The 13988-nt window shown below is 42.4% G+C and overlaps 1 protein-coding gene across 2 annotated transcripts in view; it reads left to right on the forward strand.

Annotated features, from left to right (window-relative positions):
* Positions 1-13988, forward strand: part of PTPRM (protein tyrosine phosphatase receptor type M) — a 771664-nt gene that overhangs the window by 688246 nt on the left and 69430 nt on the right. For both annotated transcript variants that reach the window (XM_087438889.1, XM_004421085.3), the window contains one exon: positions 2546-2582. In XM_087438889.1, coding sequence (XP_087295015.1) covers positions 2546-2582 — 37 coding nt within the window. The remainder of the gene's footprint in view (positions 1-2545; positions 2583-13988) is intronic.

Raw genomic sequence — 13988 nt, forward strand, 5'->3', positions numbered from 1 at the left:
GTGATCAGAGTAGGCATTGTAGAGGAGGTGATTTGAACTAAGCTTTAAAGAATGAGTGGGTAGAGATACAGACAAAGGAAACATGAAAGTAATGAGAATATAAGATTAATTAGTTTTAATTTTAACAGAGAAAAGAGTCAATATTCAGGGCCCCTTTATTCACTTAGTCAATAAGATCTCACTGAGTACCTATCATATGTCAGTTACTGTTCCAGGTACTGGTGTTGTAACTGTGAACAATTCAGACTAAAATCAGAAAACAAATCTCTGACCTAATGGAGCTGAGGCTCTAATGATGAGAAATAGATGGTAAATGAAATAAGCCAGTTAAATATTAGATGGTAGTATGTACAATGGAGAAAACAAAAGCTATAAAGGGGGAATAGGAGCACCAGGCTTGAAGGTGGATTGCAGTTTTGAATAGAGTGGCTGGAGTCAACTCAGCTGAGAAGTTGACATTTGAGCAAAGAAGATAAGTGATTGAACCATGTAGATATCTGGGGAATGAGCATTCCAGGCTGAGAAACAGCTATGAAAAGGCCTGGCTGTAGAGAGTCCCTGGCGAATTTGAAGAAAAACAAGCAGGCAAGTGTTGGTGGAGTGGTGTGAAGGGGGTAGAGTCATAGGCGACGAGGTGGGAGAGGTTGTGGGGCCAGGTGATGTAAACAATCTTAAGGACTCTGGCTTTTACTGTGAGATGGGTGGTAGTTAGAGGGCTTTGAGCAGAAGAGTGACATGATCTGGAAGCTGAGAGGAGAATAATTGTAGGTAGGTGCGAGTAGAAGCAAGGAGACCTGCTAGACGGCTCTGGTAGCAATCGGAGAGAGATGATGGTGGCCTGGCCCAGGCGGTGCACTGGAGGGAGAGAAATAGTGGGATCCTGGAACTTTGCTGAAGGTAGAGCGGATGAATTTTCTGACAGATTGGCTATGAGGTGTAGGAGGAAGAGAGGGATAAAGGATGCTTTCAAAGATGGAGTTGCCATTATCCGAGAAGGATTGAGGGTGGAGCAGATTCAGGTGGCAAGTAGGGAGGAAATGAGGAATTCAGTTTTAGATGTGTTAAGCTATGAAGATATGTTAGACATTTAAGTGGAAGTGTTAAGTAGGAATTGATAACACATCAGGATTTCAGGAGAAATGTCCAGGCTGGAAGTAAGAATGTAGGACTCATCGTTACACGGATGGTATTGAAGGCCAGGAGACTGGATGAGATCACCAAAGGAGTGAATGTGGACAGAGGAAAGAGTCCAAGAACTGGGCATTCCAACATCACCATCAAGGTGAAAGGGAGGAATGAACAAATAAATGAGGAGGAGGAGCCAGGGAGGTAGGTAAGAAGAAAACCAGAAGAGTGTCGTATCCTGGAAGCCAATGGAGAAAGTATCTCAAGAGGATTAATTGTGTTCACACTGCTGATAGGTCAAGTAGATGAGGACTGAGAAATGACCATTGTGTTTAGCAACTAGGTCATTCATGGACTTGTGTGGATTATTTCAGTTTAACAAATGAGTTCCTTCTATCTCCTAGCACTTTGCTAGGACTGACATATAGAACAACTAAGTTGGACCAGGGTCTTGCCTTATGGAGCATATCAGCTCCACAGTGAGAAATGAGGGATCATCTAAATAATCCTACTTAATATCTGTCATGATTCTGTGTTTGAGACTTACAGCAGGTCAGTTATATAAAAGAATGTGTTTGCTTTTGCTGTTCATTATTGTCGACTTGTTTTAAGGGCAAAATCTAACAGGTATGCATGTAAGTTGTCTGAGAAATCTGTATTTCCTCTTCAAGATTCTTTATTCTGTTTTCCAGCTGGCTTTGGGCACAGTATTTTGGGTAATCTCAGGGGAGAGAAATGGAAGGTATTAAGGTCCGTGGTGATATTATATGTTACCTGTGCATAATTTTCCCTAAATTGGCTTTTTCTTTCCCAGATATTGATCCTACGATGTTCTTTTCTCCCTTCGTTCTTTGGTCTCAATTTTCATCTTTCTCTCTTCTTGTAGGGTCATGATAAAAGGAAGGGGTCTTGCAGAATTTCTGCCTCTTTAAATTCCTGGCCCTGGCTACAGCATCATGTTATGGTATTAGCAGTTTAGGAATGATGTTTAGTATGACTATTGACATAACTGCCTATACTGATATAACAGAATATGTGTTAAAGTTTTGGCACATTGCCAACAACATCTCAAGCACAAATGAAATTCTCTTGTACATTCCCAGTCTGTTTGCACTCTAATCAGCGTTGTGGTCATGTTATTTCAGAGAATCCATAAGTTGTTAGTGTTTATTGCTCATCCATCATCTCATAGCCAGTGTATGGTTACATTACTCACACCCCCTGTGCAAGCATTACAACTATATTGATTCTCCTTTGCTTATCAAGGGGAACTCAGTGGTACTGGGTCTGGTAATTTAACTTGCAAGTGATAGAACTGTTGGTATTTGTATGTGCATTTGTTTTGGCAAACTTAGCATGTGACTTTTGTGCTGCTTATTGATTTTAAGTTTGTCAAATATTCTTTTTCATTTATTTTTAGGGTTATCATCGACCAAATCATTACATTGCTACCCAAGGTAAGTTTGTTTCAGCTTTGATGTCTTTCTTTGGTTGTTTGCCCATTCTCTATCATTTTGTACCTACTTCACCCTCCCTCAGAATGATATCACACACTGCTATAGCACCATTTATTGCAGTTCTAGTCATCAACACATACACCCTTGTTTTCCCATCAGAGGTTCTGGTAATTTAATTGTTTAGTTAACTCTTCATGTTGAGATCGTTAGAAGAAATGTGTTCGTTAGTCAATTATTGAGTTAAATCTACCTTAGGAATTAATCTGACATTTGCAAAAATAGTTATATAGATATTCATTCAATAAATAGGTACTGAATACTCTCTACATAAAGACCTGTGCTAGTTGCTGCTGGGGATGCACAACCACACTGGTTGTGGTTTAGTGAGGAGGATGTGAGGTGACCTGTACATTAGTACAAACTTATGTGAGAGGTGCAGAGAAATGTGGGGAAAACTTGACCAAAAGAGAGGTTGCTTTCAGATGAGATGATCCAAAAACAGCTTTGCGGCAGAGGTGATTTGGAGGAGAACTTCTAAATGACAGAGACATCATGAGAAAAGATCTGAAAGCAGGAAATTAGTACTCCCCGATAGAAAGCAGTTGGTGGATAACTTTGGTTAAAGAAAACTCAAGGAAGGTGTTGGGGAAGCTCATGGCATGGTTTTTGTATTGTCTTCCCCACCAACTACGAGGCAGGTCATCTGTGGAGAATGAGGATCATGAGAGATCTCAGGTTTTCAGGAACAAGGTATCATAGGGACGAGTTACTGAATCAATATAAGGTGAACTGAAGAAGTGCTGAGAAGCACAGAGGACCCAGTTAGGGCTGAAGAGTGTACATTCTCTCCGTTTTATTACTTTATCATTGTTACCAGTAATGCATTATATTCAAGAAACAGGAGCCTAGAAATCAAAAGGGTGTGACCTGGGGGGTGTCCAACAGAAAGTCGAGGAGCAAGGGGCTCAAGGATGCTAAGAAAGCCATGGTTGGAAAATCTAGGCTTGGAGGCAGGGAGGCCAGAGGTGTCCGAAGGGCCATGAGGAGAGAGAAGGAGCTAAAGGATAGAGGCCAGATTCAGTTAATGGGTCACAGGATGGGAGAAGAGGCAGTTGTAGCCAGAGACCAGAATTCCAACACTTACAGCAGCACTATGCAGTAGACCTTTCTGCAGTGGTGGAAATTTTCTCTATCTACACTGTCCAATATGGTAGCCGCTAGTCACATGTGGCTACTGATACTCAAAATGTATCTACTGCAAATGAGGAACTGAATTGTAAGTTTTAATATCGATTTGGATAGCTTCGTTTGGCTATTCCCTACTGGTAGTGTTGGACACTGGCTGAAATGGAGCCTTATCCCCCTCATCCCCCCAGCCTCAGTGAGAACCTGGGTGGCACCATGCATAGAGTCCCCAGTCTAATGTCACCACTTATGGACTCTACACTAGATCTAGGACACTTGCTTGACCTCCAAGTGTGTTTCCTTCTCTGAAATGAAATCAGTAATGTCTCCTTCCAAGGTCATTTGCTAGTCATAAGAAATGTGGCATAGAGAGTGCCCGGCATGAACCTGGCACAAAGCAGGCTCTTACATAGGAGTTGCTCAGGTCTTCAGAAAGCAAGTGCCTGGCTCAAGCTCTCACATCTGGGACAGAACAAGGACCTGTGTCTAGGACCTCTGAGTCCAATCCTGGCTGCCTTTAGAGGAACCTATCATTAGTTCTTTACATCCATACTAATGGCTTTCAGAACGTTCTCAAGTTAGGGTCATAATAGATCTGAAATAATAAATTTGACAGTAATTCGAATTAGCAGCTTTTATAAATATATGTGAAAATTTGATCATAAAATATATAAACTACTACTGAGTCCTTGAATGGCAACCCGTGTTTTTGTAGATAGCATGAACATAAAGTTAAATTTTATTTGAATTTTTAAAATTGAGGACCTCTAGATTAATGTGACTAATCAGCCAGCTGAAGTTAAGATTGAAACACCCAAGTCCTATGTGTGGCCCCTCAGCCAGCTTCCCTTGTTCATTCTCTCGGCCCCTGTCTCCCTGAGGGAGATTATTCTTTGAAGAAAAATGCCGTTAGAGCTGTCACTTTCTGGCTCCTTCAGAATTAGTTTGAATGATACTTAATTGCTCAGCAGTCCTCTTTAGCAGCATTTGATCTATCAAGTGTTAAGAAGCAAATATATCTGTTGGTAGCTAAGAAATGGCAAACGTAATCAGTTTGTAGTAGACGACCAATGGGCCCCAAAAGGAGAGGGCGCAACGGAACGCCCTGTTCACCAGAGCATGGTGCCTTCCCCAGTGCAGAGTGGGTTACAGATTGGACTTCAAAAACTGCATCACTGTTGTTGGTGCAGGGGGAGAGGGAAGAAATGAGCAGATTTTTAATCTAACATTCAGGCAAGACAGTACACATCATGTTAAGAGTAATACATTCAGACCATGATATTCATATTAAAAAATTAGAATCTCTTTTCTAGTGTATGCCACAAGCATAAGGTAACTGATGGCCTCAGATTGCCGGTAATAAAGATTTCTGATCACCTGTAGTAATTGGCCTGGACAGGTGTAACATGCTCATGGATTGTCTTCGTTAAAAACAAGAACATAAACACCCGATTCTAAGAGTCCAACAAAATGGAGGGTAAAGACTAACAGGCAGATGCAATTTTAGTCTCTCTTTGCTCTTTTTTTCCTCTTTATTTTGCAGTGATATAATTCTTTAAAACCTCTTCATAGCAGGAACACGTGAAACTACACAAATGGTCCGATTTACTGACAACCAGTTTTATTCCCAAGAGTTTGAAATACACAGATTTTCACCAAGTTCCTTCAGTACAGAGGACATGTCGTGAATTATCTAATTGGTCTCTCGCCCTCCCTCAACTCTATTGATTTTTCTACCAGTGGCTGACTTTGACCTTTGATGATAATGGTAATGTTTCTGCAAATTGAAGGGACCACATTCAAGGCAGATCTGTGGCTTTTTTAGTGTGTTCTTCCTGTCTCCCCTTCGTTTAATGGTTTTCTGTCTGGCAGCTAGTATATTGATGACCCTGTGTTCATTTCATCACCTCTGCCTGAGCAGCCATTAACACAATTGTAGCATTCAGGATTTACGATCTGGCACACCAGGCTTCAAAGGAGAGGAAGTCACATCTTCCACTGCATGTCTGTAACTCAGAGCCAGGGCAGAGCTGGGATTTCAAAAGCAGGGTTTGCGGTGGGGGGCAGATGAGTACACAGGTGGGTAGGATTGCCCAGAACTGATCATATTTCACAACCAAAAGATACCCCACCGAGCCGATGTGGGCCATGAGCTGGAGGCACACATTTAGAACCGCTCCTCAGAAGTGATTTGGGAGAACACTTGCCAGCCACGTGGTGCATGAACAGGGGGCCCTGGAGGAGTGTTCGTCTGATTTTTGTTTAGTCTTATTGTTAATGCTGACTTCAAGAGTCCTGCTTTAGAGAAATCAGGAAAGACAGTGCGGAGTAATTGTGGAAGGAAATGCTGTAAGTCTATGATGCATGTGGCCCGCCCAGCAGAGTTCCTCTTCCTCACTTCTAAGCTCATCTGTGGGCTGGAGACGCACAGAAATATTGGAGGATCCTGCCACAGGAACTTGCCTGTAATTTCTTCAGGGGGAGCAGCCGTGCATCATGAAATCTGGAGGGCACATCATGGTCATGTGGTGGCGCACCAGCAATTGCCTGGGATTTCAGAGGAGCTGGAGAAGGGGTAGAGGGTGTCGGTGGGGTTTGTGGGGGAGGCAGGTCTTCAGCCAGCCTTGAAGGAAGGGTTCCCTTGTCAGAGGACACGACGAATGGGAGGGCTGCCTGCGGCAGTCCAGAGGGAGCACGCCCCTTCAACCCCTAGCAGAGCGCACGAGGGAGACCCAACTGAGGTTGGAAGGGTCTTCACCTCTGTGCATCTTGCGTCTTCTTGGTCACTTGTTGAAATGGATCGTCTCTCAGGACAAATGCACACGTACACAATTTTATGTAAACATTTATGCATTCAGACTCGTTAAAATCCACCCTGAAACATCTGTAAACCCCAGATAAAAACCCCTGAGTTAGAAGGGCTAAGAAGAGAGAAGTGACAGGTAAGGTGAGGACATTTGTTGGAAGGCTTTGAATAGGGATGTTATTTAATGAAAGGCAGAAAGGCAGGGAGGGAGAAAGGAAGGATGTCCCTAAGCCACGTGGTGGTGAAAACAGTGCTTTAAGGAGATTAATTAGTGTGGAATGATACTGGAGAGAAAACTGGAAACAAAGAAAATGGGGAGTAACCACAAAAAAATCTGGGATAGAAATGAATAATTCAGACTACTATAATGGCAGTGGGGCCATTTTGTAATTTTATTCAATGATCTGGGTTACATATGACTAAAATATTTTTTCTAATATAAAGTATACTGTCGGGTCAAAAACTGCTAATTTTTAAGTGTGTTTCCTTCTCATTTAATAAAAACTAATAAATACATTTTCTTTCTACATTAGTGGTTTGGGTTGATATAATACTGTTCTTTCTGAAACTCAGCATTTTTATTTGTCCATTCATTCAATTCATATTAAGTGTCTATAATGCACCAGGCCTTGTGCTGTAACTAATTTAGTGTACTTTGTATGCTCTGACCATTTTTGATGTTACTCGTCTCATTTCATAAATAGAATTGAGACCCCAGAGGAGAAGCAGAGCTGCAGCTGAGTGCCTGCCGGGTTCGGGCGGCTCGGGTGCCTCTCCTCCCCAGGGCGTCTCCTACTGCGTCTACCGTGGGATTCCTGCCCTGAGAAGGGGCTTGGGCTCGTGCTCACCGCCTGCAGCCTCTTACACGGGCTTTACGAAGCTCGTCCCTCAAAATCACATGGTTATTCTTTGATAAAATGAACCTAGGCTCCAACCCCTTTCTTCTAAGTAATGATGCTTCTCAAAAAAGCAAATTTTCTACAGTACAGTCATATCTGAAAATACCTCTTAGTTAAAACTGCCTTCGATGTTGTAACTTGAACTTTAGAGTGTTAAAATCCACACAGCTCCTCTTGAGTATAGTTGCCTTGACACCCACTTCACTTCGTTATTTCTTTTTTCTGCCTTGTGCTAACCCGACAGGGTTGGCTCCTGATGGGCTACAGCCTCTTTCCGTCACCATCAGTGTTAGCTCTGTGCAGCACCCTTGGCAAGTCCTGGACTAGCAGGTCTCCAGACAGGTGCCCAGATGCCCATGTGGGAACAGGGAGCCCCCCGCACCCCCACCGTGCTCTCCGCCAGGACCGCCCAGCCTGTGTGCTCTGGCCCGGGGTTCCTCACCTTTAGGAGGCACAGAACTCCTCTCAGTAGCTGGCAAAATCTAGAGAGCCTCTCCCCAGAATCAAAATATTAAATGTGCACACGTACACAACACTTTATACAATCTGAGATGGTTCATGGAGACACACCCGCCACTGAATCCCATTTACGAATTATCTCAGGTTCTGTGGACCTCAGTTAAGAGCTTCACTTTGGTCAGAAACTTAAAGCTATTTTGGACTAAGACCAAAAGCACAGACTTAATTTTAAAAAAAAGCATACTCCTTAGGGGTAAAAAAATGTCATAAATTGTTTATAACTGGGTGAAATACACCTCAGAGAGCATCAAAATTGTTTGCTGCCTAACCTCTTACTTAAAGATCGAGTTATTATTATAATCTGTAGTATTTCGAACCATGGTCAGTCAAGACTGGGTTTTCCTATTTGTCTCAGGCTGGGTTTGCTGGCTATCTGTTATCATTTTGCATGTGTTGCTGAAAAGTTTATGCCTTCGCTCACTTTTCAACAATTTTAGCATTTATATTAGAAAACACTCTCTCTTAGTGACAAGACACTAGAGCAGCAGGTCCCATAGCTCACATTTATTTCTTAAAAGAGGGATATATTGGAAATAACACATGTACCTCAGTCAGAAGGCCTGCATCCAAAGTCTTGTGCTGCCACAGAAAAGTTATCTGAACCTGCTGAACTCTAGGTTTGGTAAACAGTGATTACAATCAGTGTAAGAGCAAATACTTCCCTAGTGTTTACTAGGTGCCGGAGAGTGTTGTAAGCATTTACATTTATTAACTCATTTAATCTTTACCATAAACATGGAGGGTGAGTCCTGTTATTGTACTGAACGTGTACGTGGGGAGACTGAGGCCCGAGACTTGAAGTGACTTGCTCAGGGTCACAGACCTGGGAAGTGAAGAGCTGGATTCAGCCCCAGGCCATTGGCCTCCAGCAGCAGAGCTCATCACCACCTCATAAACTCAAATACCCTCGGATACTGCCTCTCATAGGCGACTGTGGGGATTGAGTTACTAATAGATACAAATGCATAGAGCCGTGCCTGGCATGGAGTAAATGCTATGTTCGTATGAGCTGTTAGTACTTTCGAGAGGCAGCATAGCTTAATGATCAGGAACATGGACCCTGGAGCCGTAGTATCTGGGCTCAAATCTTGTCTCCTCCATTTATAACTGTGTGACCTCAGACAAGTTACTTAACATCTCTGCGCTCATCATAAATGAAGATAATAATAGCTTACCCTGTAGGGTTGTCATGCAGGTTAAATGAGTTAATATTTCTAAAGCACTTAGGAAATGTCTAGTACCTGGGAGGTGCCATATGGATGTTTATAAAATAAATAATGTCCTCCTTCACTGACCTTGAAAATGTATATAAACAACACAGAATAGGTCTTACTAATTACATATGTCTGCATTTCAAAATGGAAGTCGTCTTGTATAAACTCCCAAGTAGCTAGTGACATGAACGTTCACTTCTCACATGTGAGTAAACCTGTTACATATTTTTAAGAAGGCTTGGAACAATTCATGGAGATCGTGGCCTGTGGAGGGTTGGCCCTCCAGACAGGCCCTCCATGACATGCCATTAACCTTATCACCATCAGCCTTTTATGCTGAGAAACTCCGGATGCTCAGTGTCTATATCAGGATGTCAAGTCACATTGGCATATATCACAGGAACTGATACAGAAAACCAGATACCAGACAGTTGCTTACAATGAGAAATGTCACTGTCCATCCAACAGGACTGCCGTCAGCCTGGCAAGGGCATTCTGTGTCACAGGCCAGCTAAAGAGGAAGATGCCTCGGCAGAACATTGCTTCATGACCTGGCACAGAAGGGCCACAAAGTTCATTCATTCCACAATTACCTACCAACTACCCAGTGGAGAGCTGGCACGAAGCAGATGCTCAATGAAAATACAAGAATATTGAGAGTGAATGAATGAATAAATGACAATTGGGAGTTACTGTGCACTAGATACCAGTCAGACAGTAGACTATGCCAACCAGGCAGGAAGGGTATCTCATGGCCTGACAGAGCATCTGCTTACCTGGGTGGATTTGGGATCGTTATCTCCGGTGCCTGTGACCATGTTCTTTCTACGTTAAGAGCTGGCCGGCTCCTGTTCATACAGACACTTATTCTTTAGGCGTGTCAGTCAATCAGCCCCTGTTTTGGGAGATAGTCGATCTTGGTAAACTAACTTTGCTTCTCTGCCCTGACCCTGTGTGTGCATATCCCCCTTCCATGTACACCTTATATAATCAGTCTTATTTATCCAAAATTATAATTTGTTGATAACTTGAAAAAGAAACACCTAAAAGAATTTCCTCCAGAGACTTTGAGCTAGGAGCACACTTTTAGTGAAAATAGTAACAATGTGGGGAGAGAAGGTTGACAGTGGAACTAGCTCCAGATATGCAACTCCTGCACAGCAGTTGAAGCTTGGCTATCGTGACTTCCTCTGTTTGCTGTTAGTCTGTTTTTCTTCTACATTTCTTCCACGTACTCTGTGCAGTTTGGACATTCTTAACAAGAATTTTGAGAAAGATAAATGTGGTTTATATTTTCCCAGCTCAAAATTCCCCTTCAGGCCCCTGAAGCAGTAAATAATGGTGCTCAGAATAGGAAAGAACTTTCCTCAGTGAGTCATTCTTGTCGCAGAGACTTGTCAGAACGTCGGTGCCAGTGCTGCACACTCTAGGAAGAAGCCTTTGTCTTCCTGCCTTCTGGCCTCCAGATGGAGGTGAACAGTTGAAATTATTTCTCAGTAGAATTGAAAGGAAAAAATGTTAAATCAGAAGCTAAGTCTTCAGTAAACAACTTTTGTTTTCTTCCTCCAAGCACCAGTGAGGCTTGAGCTTCCAGTACAAAGTCTGCGTAGCTGATGGGGCTCTGCCCGGCTCGTCCCCACAGTGACAGTGGGTGTGGGGTATGTTTGGATTCATTTATCATATCCTATTTGGGATTGATTTAAAAGTATTGCCTGGTAAAGTGGAGCATTCTCGAGTTTTCAAATTTAAAGAGGGAGGCTTTGAGGAAGTGTGATTGATACACAGGCAAGCAATGACCCCTCACGAGCTCTAAGTGTTCCCAACACCCTGTGCCATGCCCTGCAGGCGCGGCCCACCTGCAGCTTACTCTCCTCTGTAGTTTTCCAAGGGAAATGAACAATTGCAAATAACAGTTTATCCACACACTTCCTCGGAAACAATAGTTTCTCTTCATCAGATTAATTTCAATAGATACTGGCCAATTAGCCAAAAGGTCAGATCATAGACATCTCTCATCCATATGCTCTTAATAACTTGCTCATTAGTAGTGAGAACATTTAAAAACAGGTTGCAAATTAAAAGGTGAAACCAAAATAGATCATGTTGGGTAACATCCACCCCTGTTGTTACAGATGCCACAGTGGAAACATCTGCCTCGGTAGAACCTAAGTTAATAGAGAATAATTTGAAGACAAATGATGTCCTGCTGTTAAGCAGGCACCCAGTTTTAAACTGTCTTAAAACAAATGCTTTTTAAATCTTTAAGAGTAGTTTAGAGGTGTTACTCATTTGAAGTAGAAAATTGTAGAATCCTTTAGAGCTGGTAGAAACTTTAAAACTCTTTAACTTCCACTCCGTGTTTTGTAGTTGAAACAGTTGAAACTTAAAGAACAAATTAGTTCAAATGAGTCATGTATGCAAAAAGTATTTGCTAACTATATGGACTAACATTCCTATTTTAATAGTGTGTATGCAGTGTTCAATTTAGGAGAAACCTAACGTGTTTCTGGTCTCCTAAGTGGCCTTTTCTCCAACGAAGAGGAAAAAATATGAGGTCACATCTTTCTTCCAGGTTCAGTCCTTTGAAAGGACAGAGTTGAGGCTAAATGCCCACGTACTTTCCCTGGTGGTGGCTTCCTGGGGCCTCCAGCACCAGGGACCCTTGCAAAACAAAGCCATTCCTTTCAAGTGTAGTTCATCCAAAATTTAACAAATTTTCTGTGCACCTACCAAGTCACCTGGCTCAGTACAGGGTCGGGAATAGAGCAATGACCTCAGGAATTACACAGTGTGGCTGTATCTATAAACAACCAACTGTTAATAATTATAATTTTGCTGCAACACCAGATTTGGGGACTACTTTCGTGTATTTCTCTCCCCCATCCCTACCCCATTTAGCAGGTGAAAAAGTGAGACCCAATGCAGACCTGGAACCACTTTTCCTGACTCTTGGGACCAGGTTCCTTTATCATCCATGGACACAGTTTTGGACACGTTTGTCAAGGCAGCAAACAATTTAGGAAGTTTCTGGCCATTGCAAGTTATTTTTTTTTCTTGCCTTCTCACTCAAAAGGATGCTTCTGAAAATTTCCTGATGCCATCCGCCACACTGCCATTGAAAATTTGAGATTGCCGGCACTAAGCTATATCTAGGGAGTCAACTTATCTCTATTTTATTCATTTATTTGATTTATACTCTTCTTTCGTAAATAACGGTAGATCCCACTTGTGTACTGAAAAAAGCTTAATTAAAGAAGATAGAGACTAATGAAAGCTTTTATTTCTCTGGCAGCAGCCCCTGAAGCATGTGAATATAGGTTTTTCCTTTCGCTTTATTTCTCCTTGACAGAAGGCAGCTGGATCCTTTGGGTCACCAAATCCCTCCATTCTGAAGGCTGTCATTCTTTTTTTTTCTCCTTGATTGCCTTCTCTCTTTAGAGCATGAACAAGTACTCATGATGAGTTTATGAGGATTCTCTTTGGAGACAAGCCTGATGAATGCTCTGTGACTCAGCCAGCAGGAGGCCCTTGCGGTGGAACCTCTGTCATGTTCCTCCCTTCCTAGGCTGCAAACATTTTCTCTTGCACCTCTTCCCAGCTCTTCATGCAATATTGCCCCATAACCTGTCCCAGGGATCAGGGACCAAAGGTCCCTCCGGTAGCAGTGCCTCGATCTCTGCATCACAGGGCAGATTGTTGCCACACACTGCCTGCCAACCTTTTCATTCTTTTCTGTATGAGAGTTTCTCTTTGGAGGCTTAATCTTTACCCCGCTACTCAACTCTGATTTGTCTGCCTTTATCGTTCCACTTTCCATGTTGAGAATAATAGCAGCCTCTGCATTCCCATTGACAGCAGTACCCTGCAAGCTGAAATGATTATGTAACTGCTAGGGAGGCATGATTCTAGAGGAGGGCTGAATAGAGTCCAAAAAGAATAAAATCCAAGTAATGGCCTGTTAGGTAAAGAGTGTTTCCAGAAATGCCTTGGGATATTTCACTTCCAAGTGCAAGTCATGCTAGGAGTCACCCCATTAGTGGTTTTATTCACAAATATTCCTTTGCTTGTGCAACCTGTTCACAATCAAATTTTTGAAACTTGGCCCTAAAATTCCTTCCATATGGAAACATGTTTTATGTCAGTAGCTGGGACAAGACTTTTTCTCCTCCAACAGGCAATAGAGCCGAGTGGTTAATTAGAGTATAGACCCTCGAGTTAGACAGCCTAGGCTCGGATACCAGCTCTGCAAGCAACCTCTCAATAAATGTTAGCCACAATTCTTATAATTATCATTATGATCCTATGGATTCCAAAAGACACATCTCTCAATAGCACATAGGCAGTTCAGGCTTTACCCCAAGTATAGTGTATACTCATATAGTTTTTGTAAAAGCTAATATGTTCTACGCCTGTTAATGTTCCCTTACAGAAGGTTGTATCAAAGGGAGCCACTTTTGTTTTCACAGACAGCCTGCACTCCCCTCCAAAGTACAAAGATTATCATCACTGTTGTTAACTTTTAAACAAAAGATAAATATGGGTTGGAAAGACAATAAGCTATATCACAAGCTGGGGAAAGCATATTTTCCCTCAGTTTTTGAAGTCTTGCAGAAATTGAGCCACTCTGATAGCAGCAAAGGACCAGCCTTGGTGTTCTGAAGGCTTCCCTGATGCACACTCAAAGTTGGACTACAGTTAAGGGAAAACAGCTTAATTCCGAAGACCAGACAAGTTCCTTCCCAACAGGCTTTGTCCAATCCAATTTCTGAGATAAGAATTACAC

This window comes from Ceratotherium simum, chromosome 14, assembly GCF_057802395.1.
Source record: "Ceratotherium simum simum isolate JZ-2026a chromosome 14, ASM5780239v1, whole genome shotgun sequence".
NCBI classification, from domain to species: domain Eukaryota; kingdom Metazoa; phylum Chordata; class Mammalia; order Perissodactyla; family Rhinocerotidae; genus Ceratotherium; species Ceratotherium simum.